Source organism: Podarcis liolepis (genome assembly GCF_965112155.1).
Source record: "Podarcis liolepis genome assembly, chromosome: Z".
Taxonomy (NCBI): Eukaryota; Metazoa; Chordata; class Lepidosauria; order Squamata; family Lacertidae; genus Podarcis; species Podarcis liolepis.
Window position 1 is genome coordinate 38,496,985 of NC_139570.1, and position 13,036 is coordinate 38,510,020.

General features: G+C 46.5%; 1 protein-coding gene across 8 annotated transcripts in view; it reads left to right on the forward strand.

Moving 5' to 3' along the window:
• The window catches only part of PNPLA7 (patatin like domain 7, lysophospholipase), a 100,635-nt gene that overhangs the window by 82,212 nt on the left and 5,387 nt on the right, over positions 1-13,036 (forward strand). For all 8 annotated transcript variants that reach the window (XM_083485507.1, XM_083485508.1, XM_083485503.1 and 5 more), the window contains 6 exons: positions 4,406-4,522; positions 7,583-7,652; positions 7,977-8,093; positions 9,991-10,139; positions 10,910-11,062; positions 11,648-11,758. In XM_083485507.1, coding sequence (XP_083341633.1) covers positions 4,406-4,522; positions 7,583-7,652; positions 7,977-8,093; positions 9,991-10,139; positions 10,910-11,062; positions 11,648-11,758 — 717 coding nt within the window. The remainder of the gene's footprint in view (positions 1-4,405; positions 4,523-7,582; positions 7,653-7,976; positions 8,094-9,990; positions 10,140-10,909; positions 11,063-11,647; positions 11,759-13,036) is intronic.

Here is a 13,036-nt window from a genome sequence, read left to right on the forward strand (position 1 = left end):
TCTCACCATTTCCCATCTTCTAATATTGGTGTGGCAAGGAAGGGGAGGGGGCACCCAAGCCCTTCCTACTTCTGCTTTGCTTTAGAACTTTTCTGCATCTGATATAAAGGAGCTCCAGTGAGCAACTCTTCCCCCTCCCCCAGCAATAACTTTCAGGTGTACAAAGTGAGAGAGGCTAGGATGGTCCCAGGTTGGCCATTCCTGGTGTAGTTGTCGCTAGATTTAGTTTTCATTAGGAAAACTTTTTCCAGTGCAAAAAGGGTTTTTTCCCGGTAAGTGGTAAGTTGTACAAAAGACACCCGCCTCCCAAAAATCCTTATCTTTTTGGCAGTGTTTCACCCTTCCTAGCAGCTGTGTTTTGTTTTGTTTTATAAAAGATGGTTCTTGCTGGCTACTTTATTCAGCATATCAAAAACCACAGAGTTGGCACAGTGACATCAGCCAACAGGTTTGCAGCACCATTGCAAAGCCAAATCGCAGTGACAACAGTGCTTTCTAACCCTTACGCTGAATGGGTAAACCTTTCCATCACACCAAAACAGTTGACCACACAATGAGGGGAGTGAAAAATATTGATGAAATGTGTCCATTCATTTTGTCTCTGCCTTAGAGAGAGGACTGAGGCACCCCAGCAGGTTTCTTTGTTTCTGCCTTTAATTTAATTTAACTTAATTTAAATTTTAAAAGAAATAACCCAATGTATCTCATACAAGAGAATCGGTCCCAAGAGACCTATAGAGGGGCATTGTTCTTCTGCTTATTGACTTGCTTGCTAGGCATACTTTGGCCCAGTAGCTGAATGAACAACCACAACTCTCCCTCTTCGCAAAACTGGAAACTGACCAGCATGTCATGCATTGCAGAAGCTTTTCTGTACCCACCTGAGCAGGGGATGCAAACTACGTGACAGGAGCAGGGCCCAAGGGGAGCCAGTTCCTGACTTTATTTTGGGTGCTGGATTCTCATTTTTTGGCACTTAGCACTCCTAAGACTGCTGTGGAGGTTTGGCTGCAGAACAGGGGCTGCCAGCCAGAGAACAGCCTGGCACTCAGGTCCTCACTCTCTTGTCTTTGCTAAATAGCTGCCACCTGTTGCCCCATTGCTAAAACTGCCATGAGAAATGACTGCAGGTCGAAAAGGCTTTTAGATATTTTTAGAAGTCCTTCCTCCCTGCCCCCCCCCCTGCCCACTTGTGAAAGAGCAGCACAAACCAGGTTGACGGGATTACTGAATAACAAATGGAAGGGCCATTTCTGACGCTTTTCCAGGCAACGTCTGTCATCTGGGTTTCATTTGTCAAGCCTTGAGTGCTCAGGGCTCAGGAACAAAAAACACAGTGGTTGGATAAGCTGAGCTGAAGCACTCACTAAGCCCCCAGGGGACAGAAGCTCTGTACATGTGGATTTGTTCCAGTTGCAGAACTGGACTTAAAACTCAGCTGGTCCAGAGGAAAGAGGACCCTCCTTTTCTGCCTCAGTGGGTTCACTCCAGGGAGTGACAACTCCAGTTTTCTTGAGGGGGTGCTGTGTTTTCCCAGCTACTAGTTAGAGGGCCAGAAAAGATCCAGTCCACCCCCTTGTGAATGGCCCAGCATTATATAGTAAAGCTGGCATCCCCTGTCAGCATGGTATGAAACATAAGCGCTTAGAAGGAGGAGCATTCTTCCCAAAAGATGCCCCTCAAGAGTTGCATCAGTAATAAGATTTTTTTCCTTTCTAACTTGAAGCAGCAATGCGTGCGCACGCACGCGCGCGCACACACACACGTATGTGAAATGCACAGAGCGTTTTTTCCCTTACAAGTGAAACTGACTGTTTGGGGAAGGGTTTTGTAATTCAGAGACTGAGCATCTGCTTTGCATGCAGGAATGCCTCAGCTTTTCCAGGTAGGGCTGCAAATGTCCCCTGCCATGAAACCCTGCAGAACTGCTACTGGTGGTCCGAAAATACTGATCTAGATGTACCCAATGGTCTGACTCACTATAAGGCAGCTTCCTATGCAGCGGCGGAGCAAGCCAATTGGGTGCCTGGGGTGGCGCGTGTGCCCTGTGCCCAGGGGTGGGGCCAGTTGACCACAGGGTGGGGCAAGCTGGGGCAGGATGCTCCATGGGGCCTCTGAGGAGTCTGCCTGCCTCCTCCCTCTCAGCTGCCCTACAGCTGAGGGGGAGGCAGTGGGCGGACCGTTTGGGGCAGCGTAGAGCCTGCGGGCGCCCAAGCCACCGTGTCACTCCCAGGAGAGAGGCATGGCTCAGGCATGCTGCAGGCCCAGCATTTTGTCACCCCCCTCAGTGGTGACACCCAGGGCAGACCACCCCCACCGCACCCCCTTCATCCGCTCCTAAATCTGCCATGCTAGCTGGGAGCCAGATTCCATGATCCTGGGGAACAAGGCCAGCCTGCAAGCCATCATTTGTTGGAAGATTCAGGACAGATAAAATAATTTTTCTATTTCTTCATGCAACATATAGTTAAACTATAGAACTTGCTTTAAATGAGGATTGGACAAATTCATGGAGGAAAAGGCTATCAATGGCTACTAGGCATGATGGCATGTCTGGCCTCCCATCAGAAGCGTTACCTTGTTGAGAATCATAAGTGGGGAAAGTTGCGGTTGTGCTCAGGTGCTGCTTGTGGGCTTCTCATTAAAGCATCTAGACCAGGGGTCAGCAACCTTTTTCAGCAGGGGCTGGACCACTGTCCCTCAGACCTTGTGGGGGGCCCGATTATATTTTTTTTGGGGGGGGTGAACGAATTCCTATGCCCCACAAATAACCCAGAGATGCATTTTAAATAAAAGCAGACATTCTACTCATGTGAAAACACCAGGCAGGCCCCACAAATAACCCAGAGGTGCATTTTAAATAAAAGGACACATTCTACTCATGTAAAAACACCTGGCAGGCCCCACAAATAACTCAGAGATGCATTTTAAATAAAAGGACACATTCTACTCATGTAAAAACACCTGGCAGGCCCCACAAATAACCCAGAGATGCATTTTAAATAAAAGGACACATTCTACTCATGTAAAAACACCTGGCAGGCCCCACAAATAACCCAGAGATGCATTTTAAATAAAAGGACACATTCTACTCATGTAAAAACACCTGGCAGGCCCCACAAATAACCCAGAGATGCATTTTAAATAAAAGGACACATTCTACTCATGTAAAAACACGCTGATTCCCGGACTATCCGTGGGCCGGATTTAGAAGGCGACTGGGCCAGATCCGGTCCCCGTGCCTTAGTTTGCCTACCCCTGATCTAGACATCTATGGTTGGCCACTGTGAGAACAGCATGCTGAACTAGATGGGTCATTGGCCTGATCCACCAGGGCTCTTATGTTCTTATGTCCAGTGGCTCTCCAGAGTGGGGTCTCTCCCATCCTCTTAACTGCATGCATCACATATGCTCTCTACCTAGGAACTCTATATTAAATGTGTTTGGGAGTGGGGAGAGGGATTATTGGTTTGTTCTTGTTTTTATTACGTATTTCGTGTTTCTCTATTGTATTTTTTTTGCTATGAACCACCTTGAGATCTATAGATGAAGAGCAGAATACAAATAATAAAAAGTAAACAAACTATAACCCTTCCCTTAATATATCTGATGTGAGGAGATAGTGTTCCCCAAAGGGGTGTGTGGCTGTAGATGCTGCAATTCCACCTCTCAACTGCTCATACTATCCTTGTTGTAACAAACCTGAGATGAACCACTTAGCAAGCCCCTTTCCTGTTTCTCATATATCTGAGGGAAGGGCCATAGCTCAGTGGTAGAGTATCTGTCTTGCATGCAGAAAGTCCCAGGTTCAATCCCTGTTGGCATCGCCAGATATAGGGTAAACAGAGATGCCTGCCTGAAATCCTGGAAAACCGCTGCCAGTCAGTGCAGACAGTAGTGAGCTAGATGGACCGTTAGGGTAACTCAGTATAATAGAGCTTCCTATGTTCCTTTCTCTCCCTTGACTACTACATTTCTTTTGTTTCATAGATTGCTTTTAATATTGCTTAAGACCTGGAGTTCTAAAACAGTCTGCCAGAGAAGCTGGGTTCTTTGGGGAAACTTTCACAGTGTCTCTGATGAAAAATATCTGTAACAGAGAGCAAATTTCTCCAGATTGTATCAGCTTACCAGGCATGCAAGGGATGATGGTGGTTGAGTGTATTCTGGGTGCACTAGGTTCACACACGGGGGTATTCAGATGTCATAGGCTGCCCTCTAACAGCATGGATGCTCTGAAATATGTCCCAGAATCCTCTGTAGACTCATCAGTGCCTCGTGAGTCTGTTAGGGTAGAAAGTTTCAAACTCTTTGCACCTCATTAGTTTAGGTGGAGGGGATTTTATGTCAGCTGGGTTTTTGGTGTTCTTTCTCAATATAAAAGGTAGCCTTGACTTCTCTTTAGAATATGAATTCGATGTTCCGGACAATCCTGGACTTGACATACCCAATCACCTCCATGTTCTCCGGAGCCTCCTTCAATAATGGTGTCTGTAACATCTTCAAAGACAAGCAGATCGAAGTAAGTGATGTGTGCTGCAAGCGTGGCAAAGTGTGGCACTCTGGTGGTGGCCAACCAGAGTGCGAACAGAAGACTGCAACAGGCTTACGAGGTTGGGCTGGCATCTCCCAGTAAGCTATTGTACAAGGGAAGGAGCCATCGCTCGGTGGTAGTGCATCAGCTTTGCATCCAGCAGGTAGTGCATCAGCTTTGCATTCCAGGTTTAATCCCCAATGGCATCTCCAGGTAGGACTGAAAGAGACCCCCTCTCTGAAACCTCAGAGAGCTGCTGCTAGTCAGGGTAAATGAAACTGAGCTAGATGAACGAATAGACTGACTTAACATAAGACAACCAGCCTCTGATTAATCCAACTCACTTTCCAACCAGTCTTGGGAGTTGGGTTCTGTTCTGAACCCGCCTGTGTGGGTGGTGTGATGCAGGGATACCAAAGAAGGATGCCAAAATGGCCAGTTCTGGTGCTTTATTAAAGAAGGGTGGAAACTTACAAAGCAGCCTGTAAAGCCCCACTGCTGTTTCATACGCAGGTCGGTCACTGCAGCAGTGAAATGCCATCTTGACTTGTCTGCAAAGTGCTAATATGTTAAGCGTTACTTATACAAAAGACAGAATATGTCAGTTTAGCCAGAATCTTCCATCAGTCCACCTGCTGATGAAGGCAAAGGTGGCAAGAATCCAAGTCTCACAGCTAGCTCCCCTCCCTAGGCCACGAACCAAGCTTCCAAAGCCCACAGATAAGCATGGCATCAAAGCAAGCCAATTAGTGTTTATCAAAGCAAGTAATATGAGCTAATCCTTGCAACAACTACCAGTTATTTTCAGGATTATCCTGACTACCAATATGGTGTTTGCAGGGCTTCTGGAACATTTTCACCTTTGATTCTACACAGATGACACTAGTGAAAAAGCCCACCACTGTGGCAATAACCATCCCGCCTGTGATGGAAGTTGTAGACCCAACAGCATCTATGGACCTGATGTTGGACAAGTTTGTTTTAGAACCACAGAACCAAGTGGCTGCTTTAGCCTCTTTCAACAACACAATATGATACCAACACATCTTTCAGCTGATCCCCTCTCTGAGCTGCTCCCCCCCCCAATATTTTATCATTTATTTGTTTGTTTGTTATTGCATTTATATCCCATCTTCTCCAAAGAGCTCAAGATGGCACACGTGTTTCTTCCCCTCCTCATTTAATTCCCAGAACAACCCTGAGGAGTGGGTTAGACTGAGAGGGAGTGACTGGGCCAAGGTCACTCAGTGAACTTCATGGCTGAGTGGGAATTTGGACCCTGGTTTCCCAGGCCCTGGTCCAGCACTCTAGCCAATATGCCACACTTGTCATCATCATCATCACCATCATCATCATCCATTCCCTCTTTTACTTTTTACCCAAGAAAGCCCTGTTTCATCCCTGCCTTTAGAAGCTTTCCCTACCAAACAAGCAACACTCATCAGCGTGTTGCAGACCAGTCATTGTTTCCGTGGGGGGTGGGGGGAAGAGATGAAACTTGAGCCCTTGTTAAACTTATGGGTTTAACCCACTTTATGTTGGAGTTGTTGCCTTTGCAGCAAGCTGGGTAGCAAGTAAACTACACTCTGTGTGGTTATCAGTGTAAGCACAAGCAACTCAGATGTGTGTGCAGGGATGAGGAGGAGACACACCACTTCTGCCTTACGGTTGTTGTTACAGATGTGCCCTGCAGAAGCATCTGTGGTGTTTGAAACATGCCCACAGATAGTACCCTCCATTTCCGACTCCCCCCCCCCCCCCCGCTACAGATTATGTAGCCACTGCCAGTGCTTAATCAGCCCAGCTTTGAATTTCTTGATCCTCTCTATAGCTGTAAGGAAGAATCCTTATAATATATTGGTGTGTGGTCTTGGAAGGGGGCTAAAGTTCATCATGCAGGGATGGATTTAAGTTGTTCCAACCCAGATTGTGCCTCTGTGCGCGCACTAATCCAGCTCTGTACTGATGTTCCTTTATATATGTCCTCCCCCTCCCCCTGCCCCAATTGGCTCTTGCTTAAGGAGATTTTGAGCAGTCAGCATGCGCATTCCCAATGCTTCTCCATCCAAGTTTATTTCAGGATCACATTTTAAGTCCATCTCCTCTTGTCAAGGATGCTTTCCTGTGGCTTCCAGTTCTCAGTTGTTTACCTCTTGCAAAGATAAATGTTGCTTCTCAGAGTCCCATTCAGAAATGCCAGGAAATGTCAAGAGGATTGCTTTAATAATCCTCCCTCTATTTCTATTTCTATTGTTTATGTGTGAGTACCAAAGTGAACATAGCTGGAACTGCTCCACCCATGTGCAAGAGGGGAAGGCTCAGCAAGGGCCCAAGATTCATAGATACAACAAAATCTGGTGGGTGGGTTGGGGACAAAAAAACAACAACCCAATGAGGCCTAAGTGTGCTCAGCGGCTACAGAATGCTGACTGACAGAAGGGTGGTGGAAAACACGGGGGATGGAATAGAGTATCCTAGAGGAGATCATAATTGGCTGCTGGAGCCCTCGGCAAGAACGCTCCACACTGTTTTTTGGTAGACACACATTTCCCCAATAGAATTAAAACTGGAGGTGTGCTTTTTATACTTGGAAATAGTTTACAAGTGTAGAAGAAGCAACTACCAACACTCAAAGGGCATGCTGTTTTTCTGCATGACTCTCTAACCTAGGTGTGCCTCCAGATTGGAAGGCATACACAGGCATTATGAAGAGACCATGTCATGCTTGTCACTTTCATTAATGATGTTGATGCTTGGGGGGAGTGAGGAAATGAGTTTATTTGCTGGATCTCCCCACTGGAAGTGTTTAGTCAGTTATACCCAGTCCCAAAAATATGTAGAAGCAATTTGACTTTGGCAAAAGCTGATTGGCCTGCCCTGCTTCCTGCGACTCATGCAGAGATCTAACCAACAGATTCCTGTGTGGTTGGGTCTATCTGCCGCTTTGGGTTTTTAAATATTTTTTAATACTAATTTATTTCTCAGGGTGCGCTCACACACACAGTTTGGGAATTGGCGTTTTAAAACAAGTTGTTTTCTGTGCTGTAGGATCTTTGGATTCCTTACTTCATCATCACAACAGATATCACTGCCTCAGCAATGAGAGTCCACACAGATGGTAAGTATATCTGTGAAGGGCTCACAGTGCTTGTCTCATTTAAAGCAGCTGGACCCTTGGACCACTTTCCCACTGTACTTACAGCATAGGTTTGAAGTTCCCACAGATGCATTCAAGGGCTGGGTCTCGGGCTATGTTGGCTATGTTCTCTCCCCACTATCAGAGGCAGTGCGTCTCTGAATGTCAGTTGCCAGGAATCACAAGTGGGGAAAGCTGCTGTTGCACTCAAGAAGTGGGGCTGGTTGGGTTAGAGAGGAGCAGTTTGGCTGCTGCTGCTTTTCCTTCAAAGAAGATGGATCCTTTCTCTGACTTCCCCCCTGCCAGGCTGCCTGTGGCGGTACATCCGGGCCAGCATGTCACTTTCCGGCTACTTGCCCCCCCTCTGCGATCCAAAAGACGGGCATCTTCTGATGGACGGAGGCTACATCAACAACCTCCCAGGTACTGATGTAACTGCAACCTATTTTCTGCTTATTTGCAGCCGGATCCTACTTCTAGCCCCAACCCCTGAATTTATTTGGGGGGGGGGTTGCAACTCGTGGAGACATAAATTCAAATTTTGAGACTTACATATGGTGGGAAGAGAAGATCAAACTGTACAGAGGCTCTAATTGCTTCCTTTTTTAAAGCTGCCTGGTTCAGTGTGTTGGCTTTGTGTCTCTGCTGATCCCCAACACCCCAAATATTTGTGATAGGTGTCCCCTTTAACTTTCACCCACCCAGTCTTTTCAGAAACAAGTTTGCAGCCAGGGAAATGAGAGCAGGTTCCTGAATGAGATTGAAGACTCTGAGTAAGGAGCGCAGCTGCACACAAAACACACACACACACACACACACACACAAGTTGAGTGTGGTACCTGTTCCCCTCCAGCCCAAGGATGCTTCCTTGCCCAGTTCTCTGACTCAGAGGACTCCCATCACAGAAGCCTCAGTACAACCAGAGTTTCCCACGGGCACCAGCTTGGCCACTGTGAGAACAGGATGCTGGACTGAATGGGCCATTGGCTTGATCCAGGAGGGCTCTTTTTGTGTTCAGAGTCTTCCCCATGCCATCTTACTGGAGCAGGATAGGCCCCCTTTACCATCAAAAGGCACCTTTCAACGAAGGCAGGGTTTGCAGCTGGGACCGAACTGCTGCTCCTTTATAAGGCTCAGCCTAAAGTCGGCTATTGTTGATGTATTCAAAACCCTATGAAAGAAGGTTAGCCAACGGAAAAACTGTGTGTTTATGTGAGAGATTGGCTCTAGATCATTTAGTGAACTTTATGATTGAGTGGGGATTCAAATGCAGGGTCCCCTTGTTCCTATTCCAACACTCTAACCCAGCCATCACCAACACACCAGTCATTGTTGGTCTGCAACTCCCACCAATGCCCACTAGTACAGCCAATGGTCAGGGGTTGATGGGAGTTGTAGTCCAGTAACATATGGAGGGCTACTGAAGTTCCCAATCTCTCCCTATGGGCTCCCTCTCTTTCCCTGTTTTATCGTCACAACAAACCTTGTGGGGTGGGTTAGGCAGAGTGATTGTCCCAATGGTGCATGCTATGAGCTTCATGTGTCCAAGTGAATATTTGAACCCAGGTCTCTGCATTACCAGTCTGACACTTTCATCACACCAGCCCTCAACTTGGTTGTGGTTAAGAGGAATAAATAGCAATGCTGAGTGCTCTTGAAACATGCCAGTATGGAAGCATCTAAAATTAATACTTTTTTTAGTGTTTCCTCCTTTTTATATAAAACTCAATTCCCACCCCACTCTGAAAAATGGAGCAGGGAAAGGGAGGGTACAAGTAGGCTTATCCAAATGTCTCCTGACCGCTCACAGTGATGTTCCAGGTACAACATACCCTGGTAGCCTTTAAACCCTGCTGAGCATCTTCTCCACCAAGTGGAATCGAAAATGACATACCTGTCACGATTTTGTGGGCCTCTTTCACTTCGCTGTTCCTCTTGTCTTCTCACCCTCGCCTCCCTGAGGGATACTGAGTCACTGTTCTCTGCAAAGGGCCTTTTCTTTCTCCCGTCAGGAGGAGAAATGCTTTTTCATGTTTGGGTTTAGAAGTGAATTACTGGAACAAAGAAGACCTATAAATTACCCTAATTCTGCTGAGAGGGAAAGAATCTTCTGAGAGCATTTTGGAAGGTAAAATTGCCCTCCTTGGAGCAGCGCCCACAAATGTCCAGCGTGGATGATGTGTGGCAAAGACCCTGCCAGAAATAATGAACTCATGCCAAGCAGTAGGCTGCCCAGAAAGCAGAGTAGAAGGTGTTCTAGGAAGGGGGCAGGGTATGGTAGAGAGCAGGGGATGATTCTTTGTTTTTGTCACCTTGACAGCGGATGTTGCTAGGTCTATGGGGGCAAAGGTGGTCATTGCCATTGATGTGGGGAGCAGGGATGAGACAAACCTCACCAATTATGGCGACGCACTCTCTGGCTGGTGGCTGCTGTGGAAGCGGTGGAACCCCTTGGTGGAGAAAGTGAAGGTATTCCTAGGATAGAATTGCCCCTAAATAGCTGCTAGCCCAATCATCTGTGGCAACTTGTGGTTGATTCCAGGGGATCAGGTAAAGGTTTGGTGGGGGCTTTTTTAGTGTTATACCTGGAAAGGTTTTTAACAGCCTGAAAGAGAACTATGCCTTTTAATTTTCCCAACACAGATTTGGGCTGGTTGTTATAATTTCTTTCTGAGCTAGTGACCATTTGTGATAATATATTTGCAAGGCTGCATTAGAGTTCACAATGACCCTTCAAAGCTTTGATTGCACAGATGGAAAATAAGGCCATACATGCTGTTTTCCTCCACACCATGCCATGATGAGGCCAGACAGACATGGTTGTAGCCTGTGTATGTTGTGCCATGGCACTAAATATCTGACAGAGTAGCCATGTCTTCACTACCCACCCACACAAGCCAGTTTCAAACCTGCTTTAAATGTCATGGCTCCATGCCTAGAGTTGCAGTCCTCTGAGAATTACTTTCATTAAAGGGATTAAGGCTCTACCATGACAAATCCTGTGTAGATAAACTGCAACACCCATCATCCACAGCAGGTATAGCCAGGAATGACTGGTTGTTGTTTGGCAACATCTGGAGGGCTGATGTTCTCTATGCCTGATTTATAGCACACTCACTAAACAAATTCCCAGGGTTTGGGGTATGGGAGGTTATAGAAGTTAGAATTTTGGTCAGCCAAGATGGGTGGTGCTGCCCATTCTCTTGTGGGAGCTTAATGATATTTGACGTTTTTGGCAGGTGCTGAACATGGCCGAGATCCAGACCCGGCTTGCCTACGTGTGCTGTGTCCGGCAGCTGGAGATGGTCAAGAGCAGCGAATACTGCGAATACATCCGGCCACCCATCGATCGCTATGGCACCTTGGACTTCGGGAAGTTTGATGAAATCTGTGTGCGTTGGGGTCAGAGGAAGCTAAGGCAGTGGGGGAGAGGGGTGCCTTCTTGGCTTGGGGGCCTCAAATTACTTGCTTGTCACAAGATTCCCCCCCCCCCCCCCCGTATATCATGCCTTTTTAGTTTATTAGCCTGATGAGAGGGAATGCCCCCGCTTTTTATTTTAAAGTGATCTTTAAAGTAACCCCAAGGATCAGGATTAAAATTCTTTAAATAGATTAATCCAATAAAACCAGTCTTAATAGCTGAAAAACATTCCAGTGAGAAACTTGTCAGCAACCAGTTATAAAAAATGGAGCTATTTTGAATTCATCAAAGAGCCATCAGCAAGCATTGGAGCCACCCCACGTCCCAGTCCCATGCAAAAGGGGCTTATAGCAACAGGCTTGTGAGCAAGAGTCTTTGCAACAGAGACCTTTTTCTTCTTAACATAGTTCAGCAACACATTTCAGAAGAGCCATGAGGCAAATGGACTCCATTTCTGTCCTCTGGGGCTGCCACAGGAAACCATCTTAGCTACAGTGGCTGATGGTTTCCTTCCTTCCTTCCTTCCTTCCTTCCTTCCTTCCTTCCTTCCTTCCAGGAGGTGGGCTATCAACACGGGAGAACAGTATTTAATGTCTGGTGCAGGAGTGGTGTCCTGGACAAGATGCTGAAGGACAGACAGGAACTCTGCAAATCCAAGCTTCCAGGAGTGAGTATCCCAGTGGCTCTTCCTAGCGTCCTTTTTCAAATTATTGCTCCCCTAACATGATTGCTTCGCAAAGCTCATAGTGGTTTTATGGCAGAGGGTTTGTTTGTTTTTAAATATGCCTCTTGGGTCCTCTGGAGAGAAGATCCTGGATTGCAGTGGTGACTGGCACCCCTTGAGAGTGGTAGTGTGGAAGGCAGGGAGACCAACAGTAGGTGGAGCCAGCCACTGATTGGCTGTAAGTAAGAAGGCAGGCAGGTGAGGGCTGATTGTGGTTGGTGGGGCAATGCCCCATTCACTTTAACAGACCAGTTTCACCTGCTGGACCATGTCACTGATTGCCTTAAGAGCCTGTGCTGAACCAACGCACTAACACATCCCTGACTTACAAAGCCAGTGTGGTGCAGTGGTGTTAGAGTGTGAGGCTAGGACCTGGGAGACCCGGGTTCAAATCCCCACTCGTCCATAAAGGTCACTGTGTGACCTTGGGACTGTCATTGCCTCCCAGCCTAAGCTACCTCCCAGGGTTGTTGTGGTAATTAAATGAGGAAGGGGAGAAGTCCTTGGAGAAAAAAGGTGGGACATAAAAGGAGTATGTATGTATGTATGTATGTATGTATGTATGTATGTATGTAAGTAAATAAATAAATAAATAAATAAATAAATAAATAAATAAATGTTATCACAGTCATCTAATTGCAAGCTACCTTCTGACATGGTCTTGTTTTGAAAAACAGGCAGAGATTCAGAGTAAACAAACAAATAAATTCTTCTTTGTGTATTCTGCACTATCTCCAGAGGCTTACAGCAAGTAGCAATAGATTGTGTTTAGAATGATGGGTGGGGTGGGGTGGAGATCTCATTTTAAAACTGAGTTTTTAAAATACAAAAGATAAATACCTCACCCTTCTCTTGATTTAGCTACAGGTCTTCCCTGCAGAACTCAGGGCTCTGAATCTCCATAGGGAGCTGCACGCTTGAGAGGCTGCTGTTGAGAGCATCTGGCTTTACGCACCTCCGTTAATTGAACATGGTGCACAGGAGGTGCTGTGAAGAGAGAGCTTTCATTTGATCTCTTTCAGTCATGGTAGGATAAAGTAGACAGGGAAAGAGGCTGATGCCCCAAGTGATCTAATTTTCTCTGTGGGTTAGAGTAGCCTAACCCATTGAAAGCACATGGCTTCCCCCCGAAGAATCATGAGCTGTAGTTTACTCCCCAGAGAACTACAGTTCCCAACACCCTTAACCTACAGTTTGCAGGATTCTTTGGGGAAAGCAATG